We start from the raw sequence: 19011 nt of genomic DNA on the forward strand, positions 1-19011 counted from the left end.
TAGAGAATAAAGAGAGCATGTTTACATAACCAGGCCCATAAATATCTGACTGAGAAGACATTGTGCTCCGACTCCTTTTAAGCTGATCTCCCAGGAATGCCATTTTAATGACATGATGGTTTAAAGAGATGCTGCTCCGTCTCGTTCCATATTTAATTAACTTTTTCTTTTCTGACGCGGTGGAGAGAAAAAAAGAGAGAGAGAGGAATAAAGAAAAGTGTGATAGAGACAAACACACGATAGCGGAGGAGACAATAACAAACAGCTGGGAGAAGGGAGAGTAAAGAGGGGGGAACACGAGGAGACCTTGTCACACTTTTGTGAGCTGTTTACAATACAAGATATGCAAGAGAGGAGAGGGATGGTGGGAGAGAGAGGGGAGGGAAAGGGGGAGAGAGACAGAGGGAAATAAAAGAGTTGAGAAGAGCGGGAAAAGAGGTAGCAGTAAATAAAACGAGGGTGAGAGAAAGTAGGTAATACAGGGATAGCGAGAGAAAAAGAGAGACAAAAGCAGGGGGAATGAGGCCTTTATCTCCCACGAGGCACCATTATAGAGCATTTCCTAGTTCACCAATAAGCACATGTAGGAAAACAAATGACAAACTAACTGGCATTATGAGGCAATACAATTAGCTCCCCTTCCTCCCAGCCTCCATAAGGCAAAACAAACAGACACAAATAAGACTTCACAAAAAGACACCTCCATTGCAATGTGTTAGGCCTCCTCTGCCAGTAAAGCATTCAATCAAACATATCATATAAAACCATGGAATGACTGACTCAAGTCTAATTAGCCCAAATACAACTAAATCAACTAAATTCAGTATGGCTGTGTTTCTCTGTCTTTCATTCTCTATCTATCCCTGCCCATCTCCGAGAAGTAGCTATTTTCTTACTCTGCCCTCTCCTACACCCCCACACACTCAGACTTAGAGCAGAGGCCATGTGAGCTCGGCTCTTCCTCTGTCCATCCCCCACTCACTCCTCCCTCCTGCGGCCCTGATGGATAATGATCCCCCCTGCGTCCTGAACTGGGAGAGGCTGAAGGTGAGTCTCTCCCTCTAGCCATCATCTTCCATGCCCTAGCATACCCAACAAGACAGGAAAACACTTAAAACAGGGGGATTATTTTTGTATTCTCTAAAATGAATTAAACACCAAGTAATGAAATATAGACTATGTGTGGTCAAACCCACAGGAAGACTCTTGGCTCCTGCATGCCAGTGTGATGGGAAGGGAAGGTTGAAAATCTGAGAGAGAGAGATAGTACTGTGTATATAAATAATGCAGTGTACATACAGCTACTGCAGCTAACTGTGTAAGTGGGAAGTACACAGCTCAAGAGTAAGTTAAGATCTAGATCACATAGGCAAAGCTCCAATGGTATCTTCAATACATTCAGTTAATTTAACATTATGACGCATCGTTGTATTACAAACAGTTGAGGTCATGTTTGTTCTACTGTAGTAGTAGTGTTGTAGTGACGTATCGTAGTACCTGTGTTGTCAGATGTATTAGAGGAAGCGAGGATTTGTGGTGTTGCATGGGGGCGGATGATTCACTGTTGCCAAGCTTCTGTGGCTCCTCCAAGATCCGAAGGCGATATTCACAGCTACACACTTTTTTTCTCCAATTATCACCTGAGATGTTTTTTTCTTGCCATCCACACCTCTATAGCTCTTAATTCTCTGTATGTTAGTTTTGAAGTCGCTGTGATAAGTATTTCTTTCTCTTAAGGTCTTCTATAAAGATGGATTTTTACAAAGAGCCTATGAGTTACAGTAGAGCTGATTACTACGCATCACAATGATCAAGTTTGACACAAAACATTCATCAGCGAAAGAAGAGGCGATGAGGGCTACAGGTAACCTAGTGGTTAAGAGTGTAACCGAAAGGTCGCTGGTTCGCGTCACCGAGCCGACTAGGTGAAAAAATCTGCCGATGTCTCCTTGAGTAAGGCATTTAACCCTAATTACTCCTGTAAGTCACTCTGGATAAAAGCGTCTGTTAAAATGGAAAATACAGTGAATTGAAAAAAATACTCAAGGCGGCCCCTTTTCACACAGATTCGATTAGACATGGAGAGGCAACAATGTCCATTTTGCTGACACAGTTTTGAAAAGATGTCTCTCTGGGCGAGAGAGAGGAGAGGGGACAGTGTGGTCATAGAGATCCTATTAAATTATTAGAAGGGATATGTCATAAACCATCAAAATTCCAGAATGGAGTGAACATGGCAGCCATATTGGTCAGGGAGAAATCCAAACCAGTCTAATCAGAATGAATGGCAGTAGAGGCATAACACTGATTTTACTTATGCAGGGAAATAAAAGTAGGGCATGTGATATATCAGAAATTATATAATAGAATTATTGTCAACCTAAATATTGTCATATACAACAGTACACCTGCTCGTCGAACATCTCATTCCAAAATCCTGGGCATTAATATGAAGTTGGCCCCCCTTTGCTGCCATAACAGCCTCCACTTTTCTGGGAAGGCTTTCCACTAGATGTTGGAACATTGCTGCGGGGACTTGCTTCCATTCAGCCACAAGAGCATTAGTGAGGTCGGGCACTGGTGTTGGACGAATTAGGCCTGGCTCACAGTCGGCGTTCCAATTCATCCCAAAGGTGCAGGCCAGTCAAGTTCTTCCACACTGATCTCGACAAACCATTTCTGTATGGACCTCGCTTTGTGCAAAGGGGCATTGTTATGCTGAAACAGGAAAGGGCCTTCCCCAAACTGTTGCCACACAGTTGGAAACACAGAATCATCTAGAATGTCATTGTATGCTGTAGCATTAACATTTCCCTTCACTGGAACTAAGGGGGCTAGGCTAGGCCCCTTAGTTCCAGTGAAGGGAAAACATCCCCAGACCATTATTTCTCCTCCACCAAACTTTACAGTTGGCACTACGCATTGGAGCAGGTGGTGTTCTCCTGGCATCAGCCAAACCCAGATTCGTCAGTTGGACTGCCAAATGCTGAAGCGTGATTCATCACACTGTCCAATGGAGGCGAGCTTTACACCACTCCAGCTGACACTTGGCATTGCACATAGTGATCTTAGGCTTTTGTGCGGCTGCTCGGCCATGGAAACCCATTTCATGAAGCCCCCGACGAACAGTTATTGTGCTGACGTTGCTTCCAGAGGCAGTTTGGAATTTGGTAGTGAGTGTTGCAATCGAGGACAGACAATTTTTATGAGCTAAGCGCTTAAGCGCTCGGCGGTCCCATTCTGTGAGCTGGTGTTGGCTACCACTTCGCGGCTGAGACGATGTTGCTCCTAGACGTTTCCACTTCACAATAACAGCACCTACAGTTGACCAGGGCAGCTCTAGCAGGGCAGAATTTTGACGTACTGACTTGTTAGATAGGTGGCATCCTATCACGGTGTTACGTTGAAAGTCACTGAGCTCTTTTCTTGACAATGTTTTTCAATGGAGATTGCATGGCTGTGTGCTCAATTTCTATACACGTGTCAGCAACGGGTGTGGCTGAAATGTCTGAATCCACTAATTTGAAGGGGTGTCCACATACGTTAGCCTCTAAAATATATGCAAACAGACCATAAATGTCTAAATGTTTGTTTTCTTGATAAGCTGTGAGTGTTATTATATGATACATTAGCTGTACTTGTTGCATTTACAACTTGTCTAAGTTCTATCATCAGCTGATTTCAGTCAGTGTATTGCTGTGGATTGACTGCATCTTTTGAATGGAATGTTGGCATATTCATTATTTTACACAATATCTTATCACAGCACTGGCAAACCAAGGTTAACCAACTCCCTGACCAAAATGGCTGACCTTTATCTCATCATAAGAAGGTTCATATCCATTCTAGTATTCTAATTCCTAATTCTATGGGCGAGGTGGTGTGAAAGATTGGGTTACCCCAGACAGTCCCCACGGATCCCCCGGCTAAATGGATCTGGATCTCATGCTTGGGCGCACATATTGAATGCCATAAGAGGTCTCCCAGGTCCCCTTCAGTGGGAGGAATGCTCAGCCTAAACCCTGGTCAGTTAAAAAGAAATGTCAGTAAGGAGAAGCTAAGGGAGCAAAAAGAAGCGAAGAAGGAGTTGTTTGGTGTTTGTGTTTTCTTTTGCAGTGCAAAAACAATGCTTTTTCAGCATGCTGAATACCCCAGTAGGTTTTCATTATTCTTTCATGAATCATACAGTACAGTATGCCTCTGGTAGCAGAGGTCAACAGACCAGAGAGCTTCTCCTGCTGATTGCTTCTCCTGCTGATTGCCGCCTCACCCTACGTGGTCCTTCATGCCTAACCCTAACCCTAACCCTAACCCTAACCCTAACCCTAACCCTAACCCTAACCCTAACCCTAACCCTAGCTTCATGTCCACCTCCTGGCTCAACTCTAATCCTCTCCATTACCCTAACCCTAGCTTCATGTCCACCTCCTGGCTCAACTCTAATCATCTCCATTACCCTAACCCTAGCTTCATGTCAACCTCCTGGCTCAACTCTAATCATCTCCATTACCCTAACCCTAGCTTCATGTCCACCTCCTAGCTCAACTCTAATCATATCCATTACCCTAACCCTAACCCTAGCTTCATGTCCACCTCCTGGCTCAACTCTAATCATATCCATTACCCTAACCCTAACCCTAGCTTCATGTCAACCTCCTGGCTCAACTCTAATCATCTCCATTACCCTAACCCTAACCCTAGCTTCATGTCCACCTCCTGGCTCAACTCTAATCCTCTCCATTACCCTAACCCTAACCCTAGCTTCATGTCAACCTCCTGGTTCGACTCTAATCCTCTCCATTACCCTAACCCTAACCCTAACCCTAGCTTCATGTCAACCTCCTGGCTCAACTCTAATCCTCTCCATTACCCTAACCCTAGCTTCATGTCCACCTCCTGGCTCAACTCTAATCATATCCATTACCCTAACCCTAACCCTAGCTTCATGTCCACCTCCTGGTTCGACTCTAATCCTCTCCATTACCCTAAAGCTAAACCTAACACTAGCTTCATGTCCACCTCCTGGCTCAACTCTAATCATATCCATTACCCTAACCCTAACCCTAGCTTCATGTCCACCTCCTGGCTCAACTCTAATCATATCCATTACCCTAACCCTAACCCTAGCTTCATGTCCACCTCCTGGTTCGACTCTAATCCTCTCCATTACCCTAACCCTAACCCTAGCTTAATGTCCACCTCCTGGCTCAACTCTAATCATATCCATTACCCTAACCCTAACCCTAGCTTCATGTCCACCTCCTGGCTCAACTCTAATCATATCCATTACCCTAACCCTAACCCTAGCTTCATGTCCACCTCCTGGCTCAACTCTAATCATATCCATTACCCTAACCCTAACCCTAGCTTCATGTCCACCTCCTGGCTCAACTCTAATCATATCCATTACCCTAACCCTAACCCTAACCCTAGCTTCATGTCCACCTCCTGGTTCAACTCTAATCCTCTCCATTACCCTAACCCTAACCCTAGCTTCATGTTGTCGTGAATGAGCCTAGTCAGTATGAACTGATGACTCCTCCAGTCCCCAGACAGAAATCTGGTAACTGAAACTAGGAAGGGACAAGAAGAACGGAAGAAGGAGCACAAGTAGCTTAAGAGCAGCAAGACCCAGTCAAAGGCAGAGAGGAAATTATGGGTGCGGGTGGACTGTATGTAGATGATCCTCTGCCGGATGGTGGAGGTTCATCTTATTTACACCCCCGTCAAACCTCGGCCCTCGGATGGAGTTGGTAGAGTTGCCTGATGGAACGTGGCCATGAAGCAGATGACACCACGGGTTGTCGTCACCTACGAAGGAATCAATTTGTTACCTGACTCTGTGTAGACATCACGTGTAAAGGAGACAATGTGGTATGTAATTTTCCTTAAATATCACGTGTAGGTGGGAGGGGGTGTGTTGTGTGGCTGTAGTCAAAGGAGGCATGGGCTTCAGGAGCTGATTGATGTATTAGAACAGGGCTGCCCAACCCTCGTCCTGGAGATCTACCGTCTTGTGGGTTTTCAGTCCAACCCTAATTTAACACACCTGATTCTACTTACTAGCTGCTCAACAAGACCTTAACTAGCTGAATCAGATATGCTACATTAGGGTTGGACTGAAAACCTACAGGACAGTAGATCTCCAGGAAGAGGATTGGGCAGCCCTGTATTAGAAGTTAGAATAATTTGTGGGGTAAGGTAAGAACAGAACTTAATTACTATTGTTAGAAGCTACTGCATTGTAATTGCTATATAAAAAAACGGGAAAACCCATCAGTTGTGAAGCTGTGGAACCAAAAGAGAAGTGTTACTGGTTTTCATTAACTAGTTAAATTACACTATTTGTTAAATAAAGTGCTGAAGAAAGAACGTTGCATTATAACAAATTTAGGCTCAGGGGGTTCACCTTAGGTGTCCCGCGGCCATACCATATTGTGGGCTTGAGCAGGAAACCACAGGGGAGCTTGCGGGTAACTGTGTAAAAATCACACAAAGGACTACTGAGTGTCTATAGTTTGTCCTTACTCAGACTAAGTGCCGAACCCCTGCTTTAGGCTGAGAATTAATTTCAATAAATTTGTTTTAGCTGAAACCCTATACCCGGGACATGGCAAGTGTGACTCACCCCTGAAGTTGTGTTATCAAATCAACTATAAAGGGAAGACCAGCCGCTAGCAGGAGTGTCTGAGATTATGCCATGCTTATAAAAATAGTTTAACCCCGTGGCTGAACGTATCCTGCGTGAACTGCGAGATAACACGCAGTAAGAGGCGGGCCACACGAAAATAGAGCAGAGCGGGAAAAAATTCATATTGGATTGCCCCCTCTGACGCATAGCATACCGTGTCACAAACTACCCATGAAGTGTTAACAGTATGAAGGAGTGAGCTAACCTCTGTGGCAAGCAGGGATAGACCAAGAGAGGGGACCATGATAAAGTGTCAGGGCTCCATTGCTAACTCAGTTAAGGGTAGGATGACAGGGAGGCCCCCTCACCAGGAAAGAGGCTCATACCGCAGGATAATCCAGGCCTACAATGCACGGTGGGAGTTGACCCACCCTATGCTGTTAAAAGAAGATCCACAGGCAAAGACTACCAGTGCGTGAAATGTCCAAACCCCGGTTCAACCAACCCAGGAACATCATTCTTCTTGCACTGAAAGTACAGTATGTGTGTGCAGCCATATTATGGTGGATCAGCCCAGGAATGATATCTCTATAGATGCCGTGCAGGCCATGTGGTCCATCGCTCGCTGTCGGAGATGACTGGGGTCTGTGTATTTATATTCCTTTAATTGAGCCTCTGAGAGTCCCCTTGCCAAAGCGCCCACAGTCTCACTCTTGGTCAGGAGGAATTTGGAGGCATATGCATCTGTGTGTTTGTGTGTGAGAGTGTATACATGGGCGTATGTGTGTGTGCATGCCTGTGTGCGCATGTGTGTTTTTGTGTGTGTGCTTTTCATTGCTGAGGCTGGCGGGCAAAAGGGAGGCCTCGGTGGTTCTCACAAGTTAATTTAATTAAATCATAAATATGAGCTGGAGGCCGCCACCCAATTTAACGTAATGGATGATGTGGGCCAGTCCATCTCTGGCAACACAAAGTTCTGGACCCGTTCAGAATGCCCTTGAAGCTTATTAAAAGTGTCTGGCACGGGGAGATGCTAGCAAAGTTGTTTAATGGCTGCCCAGCTTGCATTCTGCTTGACAGTTAACGCTGGAACACTGGTGAGATGAGCCATCTATTCCATTCCATTTCTGAATTTGGAATGTGGTGGCATTCCATTTCAATTGAGAAAGATTGTCACAGTCAGAAAAGCATAATGAAGAGGAGTCAAAATGGCAGATAAAACCTGTACATCAGATAGTACAAAACAGATACCTGATCAGCTTATCATTATACGTGTTCATTAGGATACAGTGAAGGAGAATACAGTAAAGTAATTGTTGTTGACACATGTCACAGATAAAGTGACTTTATTTCCCCATGGTCGTGGTGCTGGCTCGTCATGGTCAATAATCTGTCTGGACACATGATTGGGTCTGTTACCAGCCAATCATCCTACAGGCAGACCAACGGGAGGTGCTGTGAGTTTATATATTTTCTTGTATTGATGTATTAAGACGGTAGGTTGGTGAATCATAATACTATATGTACAAATGAATACTCCCTGCTGATTTAATTTATTTCTAATCTTAATTTTGTTAAGAAAAAAAGTGGCATAATTTTATTAAAACATGAAAAAGTATTGTATAAATCTTATTCAATTTGTTGTCTTTGTTAAATATATGCTTTTGCATGACATACTCATGTCCCTTGTCATAACAGTTATTTTGGACTTTGTGTTTTTCATCTCATTGCTGTGAGGAATCATCTGTAAAGACAGACAGATGTTACTAGTTGGCCCTTTGTCCCATTCGGCACAGACATCCTTCCTTTCCATTGGTCCCCTGGAGTGCTGCAGGCTCCCTAATAGGCCTGGTGCGAGGGTGTGTGGAATGGGACCGCACAGGGTGATGGGTAATGGAGTCATTAATAACGCAGACCTCCCTTAAGATGCTCAGATGTTCGTTAGGCAGAGCCACAAGGGAACCAGCGAAAAGGATGGAATTTGATTTAAATCCAAAAATGCAAAGTAAGCTTTTGAAGATGATAATGTTTATGCTGCCAAGGGCCCATTTTGCTACTTAATCAAATTAATTGATCCACACACATACTGTATGCACACGCACACATGCATGCATGCATAAACACACACACACACACACACACACACACACACACACACACACACACACACACACACACACACACACACACACACACACACACACACACACAGAAGCCATTTTTCATACAGTTTTAATATTTCCATCACATGTGCAACACCAAAAAAAAATGAGGTCTGCCAAATACAGAACTCCATATTTGTACAATAACATTTGAATAACAGACAAGATAACTGTCCTTTTGCTGAAGCAGGAGATGGTGGTTAATTTCCTGTAAACTGAGTACGAACAATTCTCAATCAAAAGATCAAAACATTAAAGTTTCATACAAAAGTGCATCTCAGGTTCAATGAATGCAAAAACATTTACATTACAGAATGATTTATATTGGTGTATTATAATGCCACAATGGCTTCCAGCTTGAGCAGAGAGCAGAGCAATAGGATACCGCAGGAAACAGGGAAGGAAGAGGAGAAGTTGAGAGCTCTCAAGGAGAGCCCAGGACATAAGTTTAAGCACATCCCCCAGAGAGACCGAATACATGTAGTCTCCCCCACGACCCCAAATCAAAATGGATTTATTCCCCATTGCAAAAAAAATGTAATACAAAGAGCTAAGAAAAATGACATAATTTTTCCAGTAATCTCCAGGCTTGAACGAGCAGTAAACATTAATAACAGAAACATACAGGTTTGAGTCAGTGGGCTGGAGATTTCCCATGATGCTCTAGGAGACACAGGGGGGTTGACGATGTCTCTGTTACCGTGCCAACCAGAGTTTCTAGCTGGCCTTTTCAAATCTGTGTCACTGCATTTGCATATATCAGAACCCTGTCCTGTTTTTCCCCAAAAATGTTTTTATCTTCGTCTCATTTCAACTTGTCCATGTGCAGTTAGGCAGGCGGACCAGATTAAATGCACAACTTAGTCCTCAGCTGATCAACTGGAATGGCAGCCATGATGGAATGAGACCTGTGATGTAATGTCAGGCTCTGCTGGTGATTGAGCATCCTGCTACACCCTTCTGTCATAAGTGACCAGGTCAGGATAGTGTCACATACAGGAAATGTGCGCTGATGAAAAGGGTCCTTACTGACCATACCACAACTTCCTGTTCCCTATATAATTATACCCCACATTGGCACCCTGTTTCGCCAACATATTGTGGATGAGTTCCACATCTTCTGATTGACAGTGGCATTCTCTGTTTAGCTTTTTTTCTCTCTTTATTTTTTTGGGAAAACCGGTTCTGAACTGTACATTAGCAAATACTGTACTGTATAAGACTACAATTTAGCTGGAGTTATTAAGCAACACATGAAGAAGTACTTCTATTTACAAAGATAGTTGTCCAGTTTTGTTGACATGACGACCAGACAAAGATTAGAGATATGTTTTTCTGTCTTTTTTTCACACCTCTGTCTTTCATCTGTCCTTTTCTTTTTGTGTGACATGGTCCTTCCTGATGTGAAGTGAATCCAAAGTTCAGTGCAAAAGAGCCAGTGGGCTATTGCACTGACGGTGGTTGGAGGACTGACTGGGTCATACATGATTCTCCTCCTCGCCGTATGGTTCTCCTCTGCTCCTCAGGCCAAGTGATGATCTGCCTGGTTAGCTGCTGTGCTGAGTCAGCGTGTGGTTCTGGACAGGAGGAAGAACAGAGAGGGAGAGAGAGAGAGAGGAATGAAACGACTGAATCAAGATCAAATTCAACACAAGGACATTTAATTTCATTCAACATTTACTCCATTTAGAAAGTTTGAATTTGAACACTGAATTTCTTCTCATTAATATTAAGGCATATTCCTAATACCAAATAATGAATTCACCATTGGTTTTTCAGAGAGTTAGTGATTGACATAATGTGGTGTTGTGAGTGGTGAATGTCAGGATGTATGTCCAATCAACCCGAGCAGCAGTAAATGGTTATGTGGAGCCATATGTTCTGGTCCTCCAAGAGATTAAACATGGTTAAGTCCTCTCCTGACACACTAACACGCCACCATTGAGCTGACAACATCTCCCTCCCTACAACATCTCAATCCCCAACCATCAATACCAACATCAGATCAATGGCTGTGGCCATGGAAACAACAGTTACCATGTAATATCTGTGATGGAATATATTAACACACACACAGGGTTGGGGAGTATAAGGGATTACATGTAAGGGATTACAAAAACATGGTAACTGTAATCCGTTAAATTACCAGCAAAAATATTGTAATCAGATTACAGATTCTTTTGAAAAACTAGATTATTACTTTGAGGATTACTTTTGTAAATAGCACTTTTCAGTAGTGCTCAAAGCATGCCATTCCATGAGCGCAGCATTTATTTTTCAACTCGAATCAATGAGCCCAATCAGTCCTCCATGACAACAAAATCATGAACAAAAGAGTAGGGCTGGCTAATAAATTCTTAACTTGGCTAATCTATACTTCCATATTTCCAAGTCCTATTCCTGAAGATCAAGGGGTATAACATTTATTGGAATGACTGTAATTCTGATAGACTTTGGTTTTTAATGTAAAGATAGATATAAACTCAGCAGAAAAAGAAACGTCCTCACTGTCAACTGTGTTCATTTTCAGCAAACTTAACATGTGCAAATATTTGCATGAACATAACAAGAATCAACAACTGAGACAAACTGAACAAGTTCCACAGACATGTGACTAACAGAAATGGAATAATGTGTCCCTGAACAAAGGGGGGGTCAGAATCAAAAATAAGAGTCGGTATCTGGTGTGGCCACCAGCTGCATTAAGTACTGCAGTGCATCTCCTCCTCATGGACTGCACCAGATTTTCCAGTTCTTGCTGTGAGATGTTACCCCACTCTTCCACCAAGGCACTTGCAAGTTCCCATACATTTCTGGGGGGAATGGCCCTAGCCCTCACCCTCCGATCCAACAGGTCCCAGAAGTGCTCAATGGGATTGAGATCTGGGCTCTTCCCTGGTCATGGCAGGACACTGACATTCATGTCTTGCAGGAAATCACACACAGAACGAGCAGTATGGCTGGTGGCATTGTCATGCTGGAGGGTCATGTCAGGATGAGCCTGCAGGAAGGGTACCACATGAGGGAGGAGGATGTCTTCCCTGAAACGCACAGTGTTGAGATTGCCTGCAATGACAAGCTCAGTCCGATGATGCTGTGAAACACCGCCCCAGACCATGACGGACCCTCCACCTCCAAATCGATCCCCCTCCAGAGTACAGGCCTCGGTGTAACGCTCATTCCTTTGACAATAAATGTGAATCCGACTATCACCCCTGGTGAGACAAAACCACGACTCGTCAGTGAAGAGCACTTTTTGCCAGTCCTGTCTGGTTCAGCGACGGTAGGTTTGTGTCCATAGGCGACGTTGTTGCCGGTGATGTCTGGTGATGACCTACCTTACAACAGGTCTACAAGCCCTCAGTCCAGCCTCTCTCAGCCTATTGCGGACAGTCTGAGCCTTGATGGAGGGATTAAGCATTCCTGGTGAACTCGGGCAGTTGTTGTTGCCATCCTGTACCTGTCCCGCAGCTGTGATGTTCGGATGTACCGATCCTGTGCAGGTGTTGTTGCACGTGGTCTGCAACCGCGAACACGATTAGCTGTCCATTCTGTCTCCCTGTCGAGCTTTCTTATCGTCTCACAGTACGGACATTGCAATTTATTGCCCTGGCCACATCTGCAGCCCTCATGCCTCCTTGCAGAATGCCTAAGGCATGTTCACACAGTTGAACAGGGACCCTGGGCATCTTTCTTTTAGTGTTTTTCAGAGTCAGTAGAAAGGCCTCTTTAGTGTCCTAAGTTTTCATAACTGTGACCTTAATTGCCTACCGTCTGTAAGCTGTTAGTGTCTTAACAACCGCTCCACTGGTGCATGTTCATTAATTGTTTATAGTTCATTGAACATGGGAAACAGTGTTTAAACCTTTACAATGAAGATCTGTGAAGTTATTTGGATTTTTACGAATTATCTTTGAAAGACAGGGTCCTGAAAAAGGGATGTTTCTTTTTTTGCTGAGTTTAATTTAATCGTATTATTATATGTCGTAGAAAGCGATGGGTTAGAAGAAGCCTACATAACCAACCCATAAAGTAACATTTAACATCAATATATGGCCAGCTATTTAAACTTTAACATTGATTTATCCTGCAATAGATGTCGATCAATTGGTAACATACATTTCTGTCTTCTTCTAATGCCTCCTAAGGGGAAAGTAATCTAAAAGTAACGGAATGTAATCAGATTAGGTTACTGAGTTTGGGTAATCCAAAAATTTCCTTGACAATTTTGGACAGGTAACTAGTAACTGTAATGGATTACATTTAGAAAGTAACCTACGCAACCCTGCACACACACACAAACACTCACACACACACCAGTGGGGTGTGGTGCAGTGAGGGAGAGTGGTTGTAGTGGGGGCAGCTGCGCCAGCTAGGTTCTTTAAAGGAGGGTGTGTGTGTGTGTGTGTGTGTGTGTGTGGACCAGGGGGTGTGTAACTGGTGTCCCTGGTGGGCCGAATCCAGGTCATCTTTTGAAGTGACTGCTAATCCCTTTAATGCAAACCACATGCCCCACTTGCTGCGCTCTGTTAAAAACATGGCCTTGGACTCGCTACACTTCCACGGACTAGGCACACCTGTCAAACACTCATCAGTACGCTGATTACACACACAAAGAAGAACAGTGACATACAGTTTAAACACACCCTCACACGTACGCAAACTCCTACTCTGGGTAGGTTTGAATTCTCTTTGAATAAACAACATGGAAAGACCCTGAACCACAAAAGGTTGTGACTCCTTCAGCGAGCCTGAGCCATAAAGGTGAGTTTACCAATGCACTGACTGCAGTCACCTTCAGTCTTATCAACATAGCAGAATCCCTAAGGCAGGCTAGGCCACGTCCATTACTCCCCTCCCCTCCATCCCCTCCCTCTTTACCCTTTCAAGTGCCTCCATATAAAGCATTTAAACACCTCGACAGCTTTCCTTTCAGCCGGGGCGATTACTTTCCGACAGGTGGGGTAATAAGCTGTTTGACGGGGGCAGGAGGGAGTTTGACCCTTAGAAGGGTTAGCCTCGGCTTGCCTGGGGCCCCATCTGGGCCCCCGCACTTCATTTTAAAGAGCCGGCCCCGGCTTCTCTTCTCTCCTCTGCTTCCCTCGCCTCTCTCTCTCTTTCCTCTCTTCTCTCGATGAAATAAAGCTCCTTTAAGTGAGTCTGGGAGGAGACTCCCCACGGGACGGCCCCCCCCACCTCCCATCCCCCCGGTGAAGACATCCGTGGCATTGCCGGGGAGGGACAGGAGCACGGCAACCTTATTAATGAATGCGGCCCATTACCCGTCAGCCTGGCTCCTCGGTGACTCCCAGAAGCCCCTGCAGTACGTGACTTCAAATGGCAGGATATTGACACGGAGCGAGCAAAGCGGCCGGGAGAGAGTGTGTGTGCTTTTTTCTATGTGTCTGTGTGTGTTAGAGGGAGAGAGAGGGAGAGAGAGAGAGGGGGAGAGAGTGTGCCTGCGTGTGTGTGTGTGTGTGTGTGTGTGTGTGTGTGTGTGTGTGTGTGTGTGTGTGTGTGTGTGTGTGTGTGTGTGTGTGTGTGTGTGTACTGTGTGTGTGTGTGCGTGTGTGTGTATGTGTGTATGTGTATGTGTGTGTGTCTGGACCCCAAAGGAATGTAGCTCCTTGGATATAATGTAGGGCTCGTAACAGCTATTAGAGGGGAAAATACCCCCCCTGGGGAGTACCCCCCCTCCATCTCCACCACCCTACCCCTTGCACATCCCAGCTTTGTCTGACACACACTGCATTCTACCTTTTCCTTAAACATGCCAGTAGTTTTCTCACTGAGGGCTTTTTCAAGGACGGTGCTAAACGACTTCAGTGGCCGTGGCAGCCATGCAGGCTGGAGGGAAATAGAAAGAAAAGAAAGAAAGAGAGAAAAAAAGGTAAAAGGAAAATGATACCTTTACCTCTGTGGATATTGAACTCCACAGAGTGGAAGATAGATACTGTTCTGTATATCAGTGGAGAACGGGGGGAGGGAGAGAGTGATAAAGAGGGAGAGAAAATAAGAACTCCATCATTCAATTTCGACTCCATCATTTTATGAAATTCTTGAAGGCCAATGTGTGCAACCATTCACACAGTGAAATACAGCAAATACACTGCCTCAGCTCCTAGCCTCAGCCCACCAATGTCACCTAAATCAATCATGTCAATTCATAACAGATTGACTGACCCCAACCACTAAACCCATTACCACCAATCTCCCTGCTACCCCATCTTCTTTCTTCCTAACCCCCAATCTCACCCTCACTTACCCCGCATCTCCCCCTCTCTTACCCACACTCTCCCTTATTCCCCATGGTTCTTCTTCCCGACCACCCGCTGGGCTACATACACCACGCTGCTATACTGCAGGTCCCAGTTACCAGCAGAGCTCAGGTAAAACCCTGTCAATTCTCCACTAAATAAAGTTTTGCTCTGCTTTCTCTCCCGAATAAAGCCTGTGCCTGAGAAGGCTCTTCTACCTCCTCTCTCTCCTCCATCGACTGGCTCTCTGCCACCATTAACCCTCCATCCGCCTTCTTTCATCAGATTACATCATATTGCTGGAACGCCCTCGGGGGGTGAGAGAGAACGGAGGGAGGGAGAACGCCCGGCAGGGGTCCTGTGTACCTATGAAAAACCATGCAAATGTCTTAAAGAATTTAACAGAGAAGGAGGAGAGGAAGAGAGATAGAGAGAGGGAGGAGAGAGACAGGGAAAGTGCATGCAGGCTGGGGAGTTGATTTATTAACTAATCATTCTTTATGTAGTTTCCAATTCCTCTGGTCTCCATCAATAGCACCGGTGGTCTGGGCTCCAGTGCAGCAAGGCAACAGAGGTGTACCTGTTACATCAGCCCTGCAGAGGAAAAAGCCAAACAGATCAGCTGCCATTTTAAACCTCTCGTTTACTCCTAGGTCGCGTTCCCCTGCTCAGACGTTGCATACATCAACCAATGGTTGTGTGCCACATTATCGACTGTGTCATCGACTGACAGATTGCTATAACATGTGATGTGGTTAGCTGATACTTAAAATACCTATCTAGGAGTTGTAAAATCTGGCATGCATCAGTCCCTAATCTACAAACTAGGCAAAACTATAGCAGGACTAAAACCTCAACTCATTCTTTCTGGTTGTAGCCTGTCTTTTACAACCCAGAGCTGTGACTTTATAGAGTGTTCAGAAAGCTGATGGAATGAACAATAATTAGTCTCTAAGCTTGGGTCTCGGCGGACCCCTCAAACTGGGGGAAAGTCGAGGAGACATTATATTATACAAGCGTGATGCCAGGCAACAGAGAGCACAGACCAGGCCAGGTGAAAAACATCAGATTCTCATTAGGCCTCAAAGAGACATAATTGAAATGGTAAACATTTGTTGACACGTTTTATGCGCACCAATTCACAACAATGATTGAATAATTTGCTAAAGAACAATTTAGGGACTTGTCAGGTAATTTTGATTTGTGACATTTCAACTGACATTGAAAGACAGAAAAACGCCAAAACAATCTATTTTATTTTGAATACTAACTTGAGATGCATCTATGCAATGGAAACTTTCTTCTAACTCATAGATTCACATCAACAAGAACTTATAGCGATTCCAGCACTAACTCCCCTTATTTCTGCTACCTGTAACCATCCAAGACATGCACAATTGTTTTTATTGTCATACAGCTCACAGCCCTAGCAGCGGCTATCCCCCTATGTCTAAGCAGTAGTAGCTTCCCCCCCCACGTCTAAGCAGTAGTGGCTATCCCCCCATGTCTAAACAGTAGTGGCTATCCCTCCCATGTCTAAACAGTAGTGACTATCCCCCCATGTCTAAACAGTGGTGGCTATCCCCCCATGTCAAACAGTAGTGGCTATCCCCCCCATGTCTTAACAGTAGTGGCTATCCCCCCCATGTCTAAACAGTAGTGGTTATCCCCCCATGTCTAAACAGTAGTGGCTATCCCCCCCCCATGTCTAAACAGTAGTGGCTATCACCCCCATGTCTAAACAGTAGTGGCTATCCCCCCCATGTCTAAACAGTAGTGGTTATCCCCCCATGTCTAAACAGTAGTGGTTATCCCCCCATGTCTAAACAGTAGTGGTTATCCCCCTATGTCTAAACAGTAGTGGCTACCCCCCCATGTCTAAACAGTAGTGGCTATCCCCCCATGTCAAAACATTAGTGGCTATCCCCCCATGTCAAACAGTAGTGACTATCCCCCCATGTCTAAACAGTAGTGGCTATCCCCCCCATGTCTAAACAGTAGTGGTTATCCCCCTATGTCTAAACAGTAGTGGCTATCCCCCCCATGTCTAAACAGTAGTGGCTATCCCCCCATGTCTAAACAGTAGTGGCTATCCCCCCCATGTCTAAACAGTAGTGACTATCCCCCCATGTCTAAACAGTAGTGGCTATTCCCCTATGGCTAAACAGTAGTGGCTATCCCCCCCATGTCTAAACAGTAGTGGCTATCCCCCCATGTCTAAACAGTAGTGACTATCCCTCCATGTCTAAACAGTAGTGACTATCCCCCTATGTCTAAACAGTAGTGGCTATCCCCCCCATGTCTAAACAGTAGTGGCTATCCCCCCATGTCTAAACAGTAGTGGCTATCCCCCCATGTTAAACAGTAGTGACTATCCCCCCATGTCTAAACAGTAGTGGCTATTCCCCTATGGCTAAACAGTAGTGGCTATGCCCCCATGTCTAAACAGTAGTGACTATCCCCCTATGTCAAACAGTAGTGACTATCCCTCCATGTCTAAACAGTAGTGACTATCCCCCTATGTCAAACAGTAGTGACTATCCCCCTATGTCAAACAGTAGTGGCTATCCCTCCATGTCTTAACAGTAGTGGCTATCCCCCCATGTCTAAACAGTAGTGACTATCCCCCCATGTCTAAACAGTACTCACTATCCCCCTATGTCAAACAGTAGTGGCTATCCCTCCATGTCTTAACAGTAGTGACTACCCCCCCATGTCTAAACAGTAGTGGCTACCCCCCCCATGTCAAACAGTAGTGGCTATGCCCTCCATGTCTAAACAGTAGTGGTTATCCCCCCATGACTAAACAGTAGTGGCTATGCCCCCCATGTCTAAACAGTAGTGACTATCCCCCCATGTCTAAACAGTGGTGGCTATCCCCCCATGTCAAACAGTAGTGGCTATCCCCCCCATGTCTTAACAGTAGTGGCTATCCCCCCCATGTCTAAACAGTAGTGGTTATCCCCCCATGTCTAAACAGTAGTGGCTATCCCCCCCCCATGTCTAAACAGTAGTGGCTATCACCCCCATGTCTAAACAGTAGTGGCTATCCCCCCCATGTCTAAACAGTAGTGGTTATCCCCCCATGTCTAAACAGTAGTGGTTATCCCCCCATGTCTAAACAGTAGTGGTTATCCCCCTATGTCTAAACAGTAGTGGCTACCCCCCCATGTCTAAACAGTAGTGGCTATCCCCCCATGTCAAAACATTAGTGGCTATCCCCCCATGTCAAACAGTAGTGACTATCCCCCCATGTCTAAACAGTAGTGGCTATCCCCCCCATGTCTAAACAGTAGTGGTTATCCCCCTATGTCTAAACAGTAGTGGCTATCCCCCCCATGTCTAAACAGTAGTGGCTATCCCCCCATGTCTAAACAGTAGTGGCTATCCCCCCCATGTCTAAACAGTAGTGACTATCCCCCCATGTCTAAACAGTAGTGGCTATTCCCTATGGCTAAACAGTAGTGGCTATCCCCCCCATGTCTAAACAGTAGTGGCTATCCCCCCATGTCTAAACAGTAGTGACTATCCCTCCATGTCTAAACAGTAGTGACTATCCCCCTATGTCTAAACAGTAGTGGCTATCCCCCCCATGTCTAAACAGTAGTGGCTATCCCCCCATGTCTAAACAGTAGTGGCTATCCCCCCATGTTAAACAGTAGTGACTATCCCCCCATGTCTAAACAGTAGTGGCTATTCCCCTATGGCTAAACAGTAGTGGCTATGCCCCCATGTCTAAACAGTAGTGACTATCCCCCTATGTCAAACAGTAGTGACTATCCCTCCATGTCTAAACAGTAGTGACTATCCCCCTATGTCAAACAGTAGTGACTATCCCCCTATGTCAAACAGTAGTGGCTATCCCTCCATGTCTTAACAGTAGTGGCTATCCCCCCATGTCTAAACAGTAGTGACTATCCCCCCATGTCTAAACAGTACTCACTATCCCCCTATGTCAAAC

At 45.1% G+C, this 19011-nt stretch overlaps 1 protein-coding gene across 1 annotated transcript in view; it reads right to left on the minus strand.

Moving 5' to 3' along the window:
* Positions 1-10089: 10089 nt before the first annotated feature.
* The window catches only part of LOC120055568 (zinc finger protein 521-like), a 99610-nt gene continuing 90688 nt past the window's right edge, over positions 10090-19011 (minus strand). The window contains exon 5 of the mRNA XM_039003443.1: positions 10090-10370. Coding sequence (XP_038859371.1) covers positions 10341-10370 — 30 coding nt within the window. The 3' untranslated portion in view covers positions 10090-10340. The remainder of the gene's footprint in view (positions 10371-19011) is intronic.

Source organism: Salvelinus namaycush, chromosome 11, assembly GCF_016432855.1.
Source record: "Salvelinus namaycush isolate Seneca chromosome 11, SaNama_1.0, whole genome shotgun sequence".
Taxonomy (NCBI): domain Eukaryota; kingdom Metazoa; phylum Chordata; class Actinopteri; order Salmoniformes; family Salmonidae; genus Salvelinus; species Salvelinus namaycush.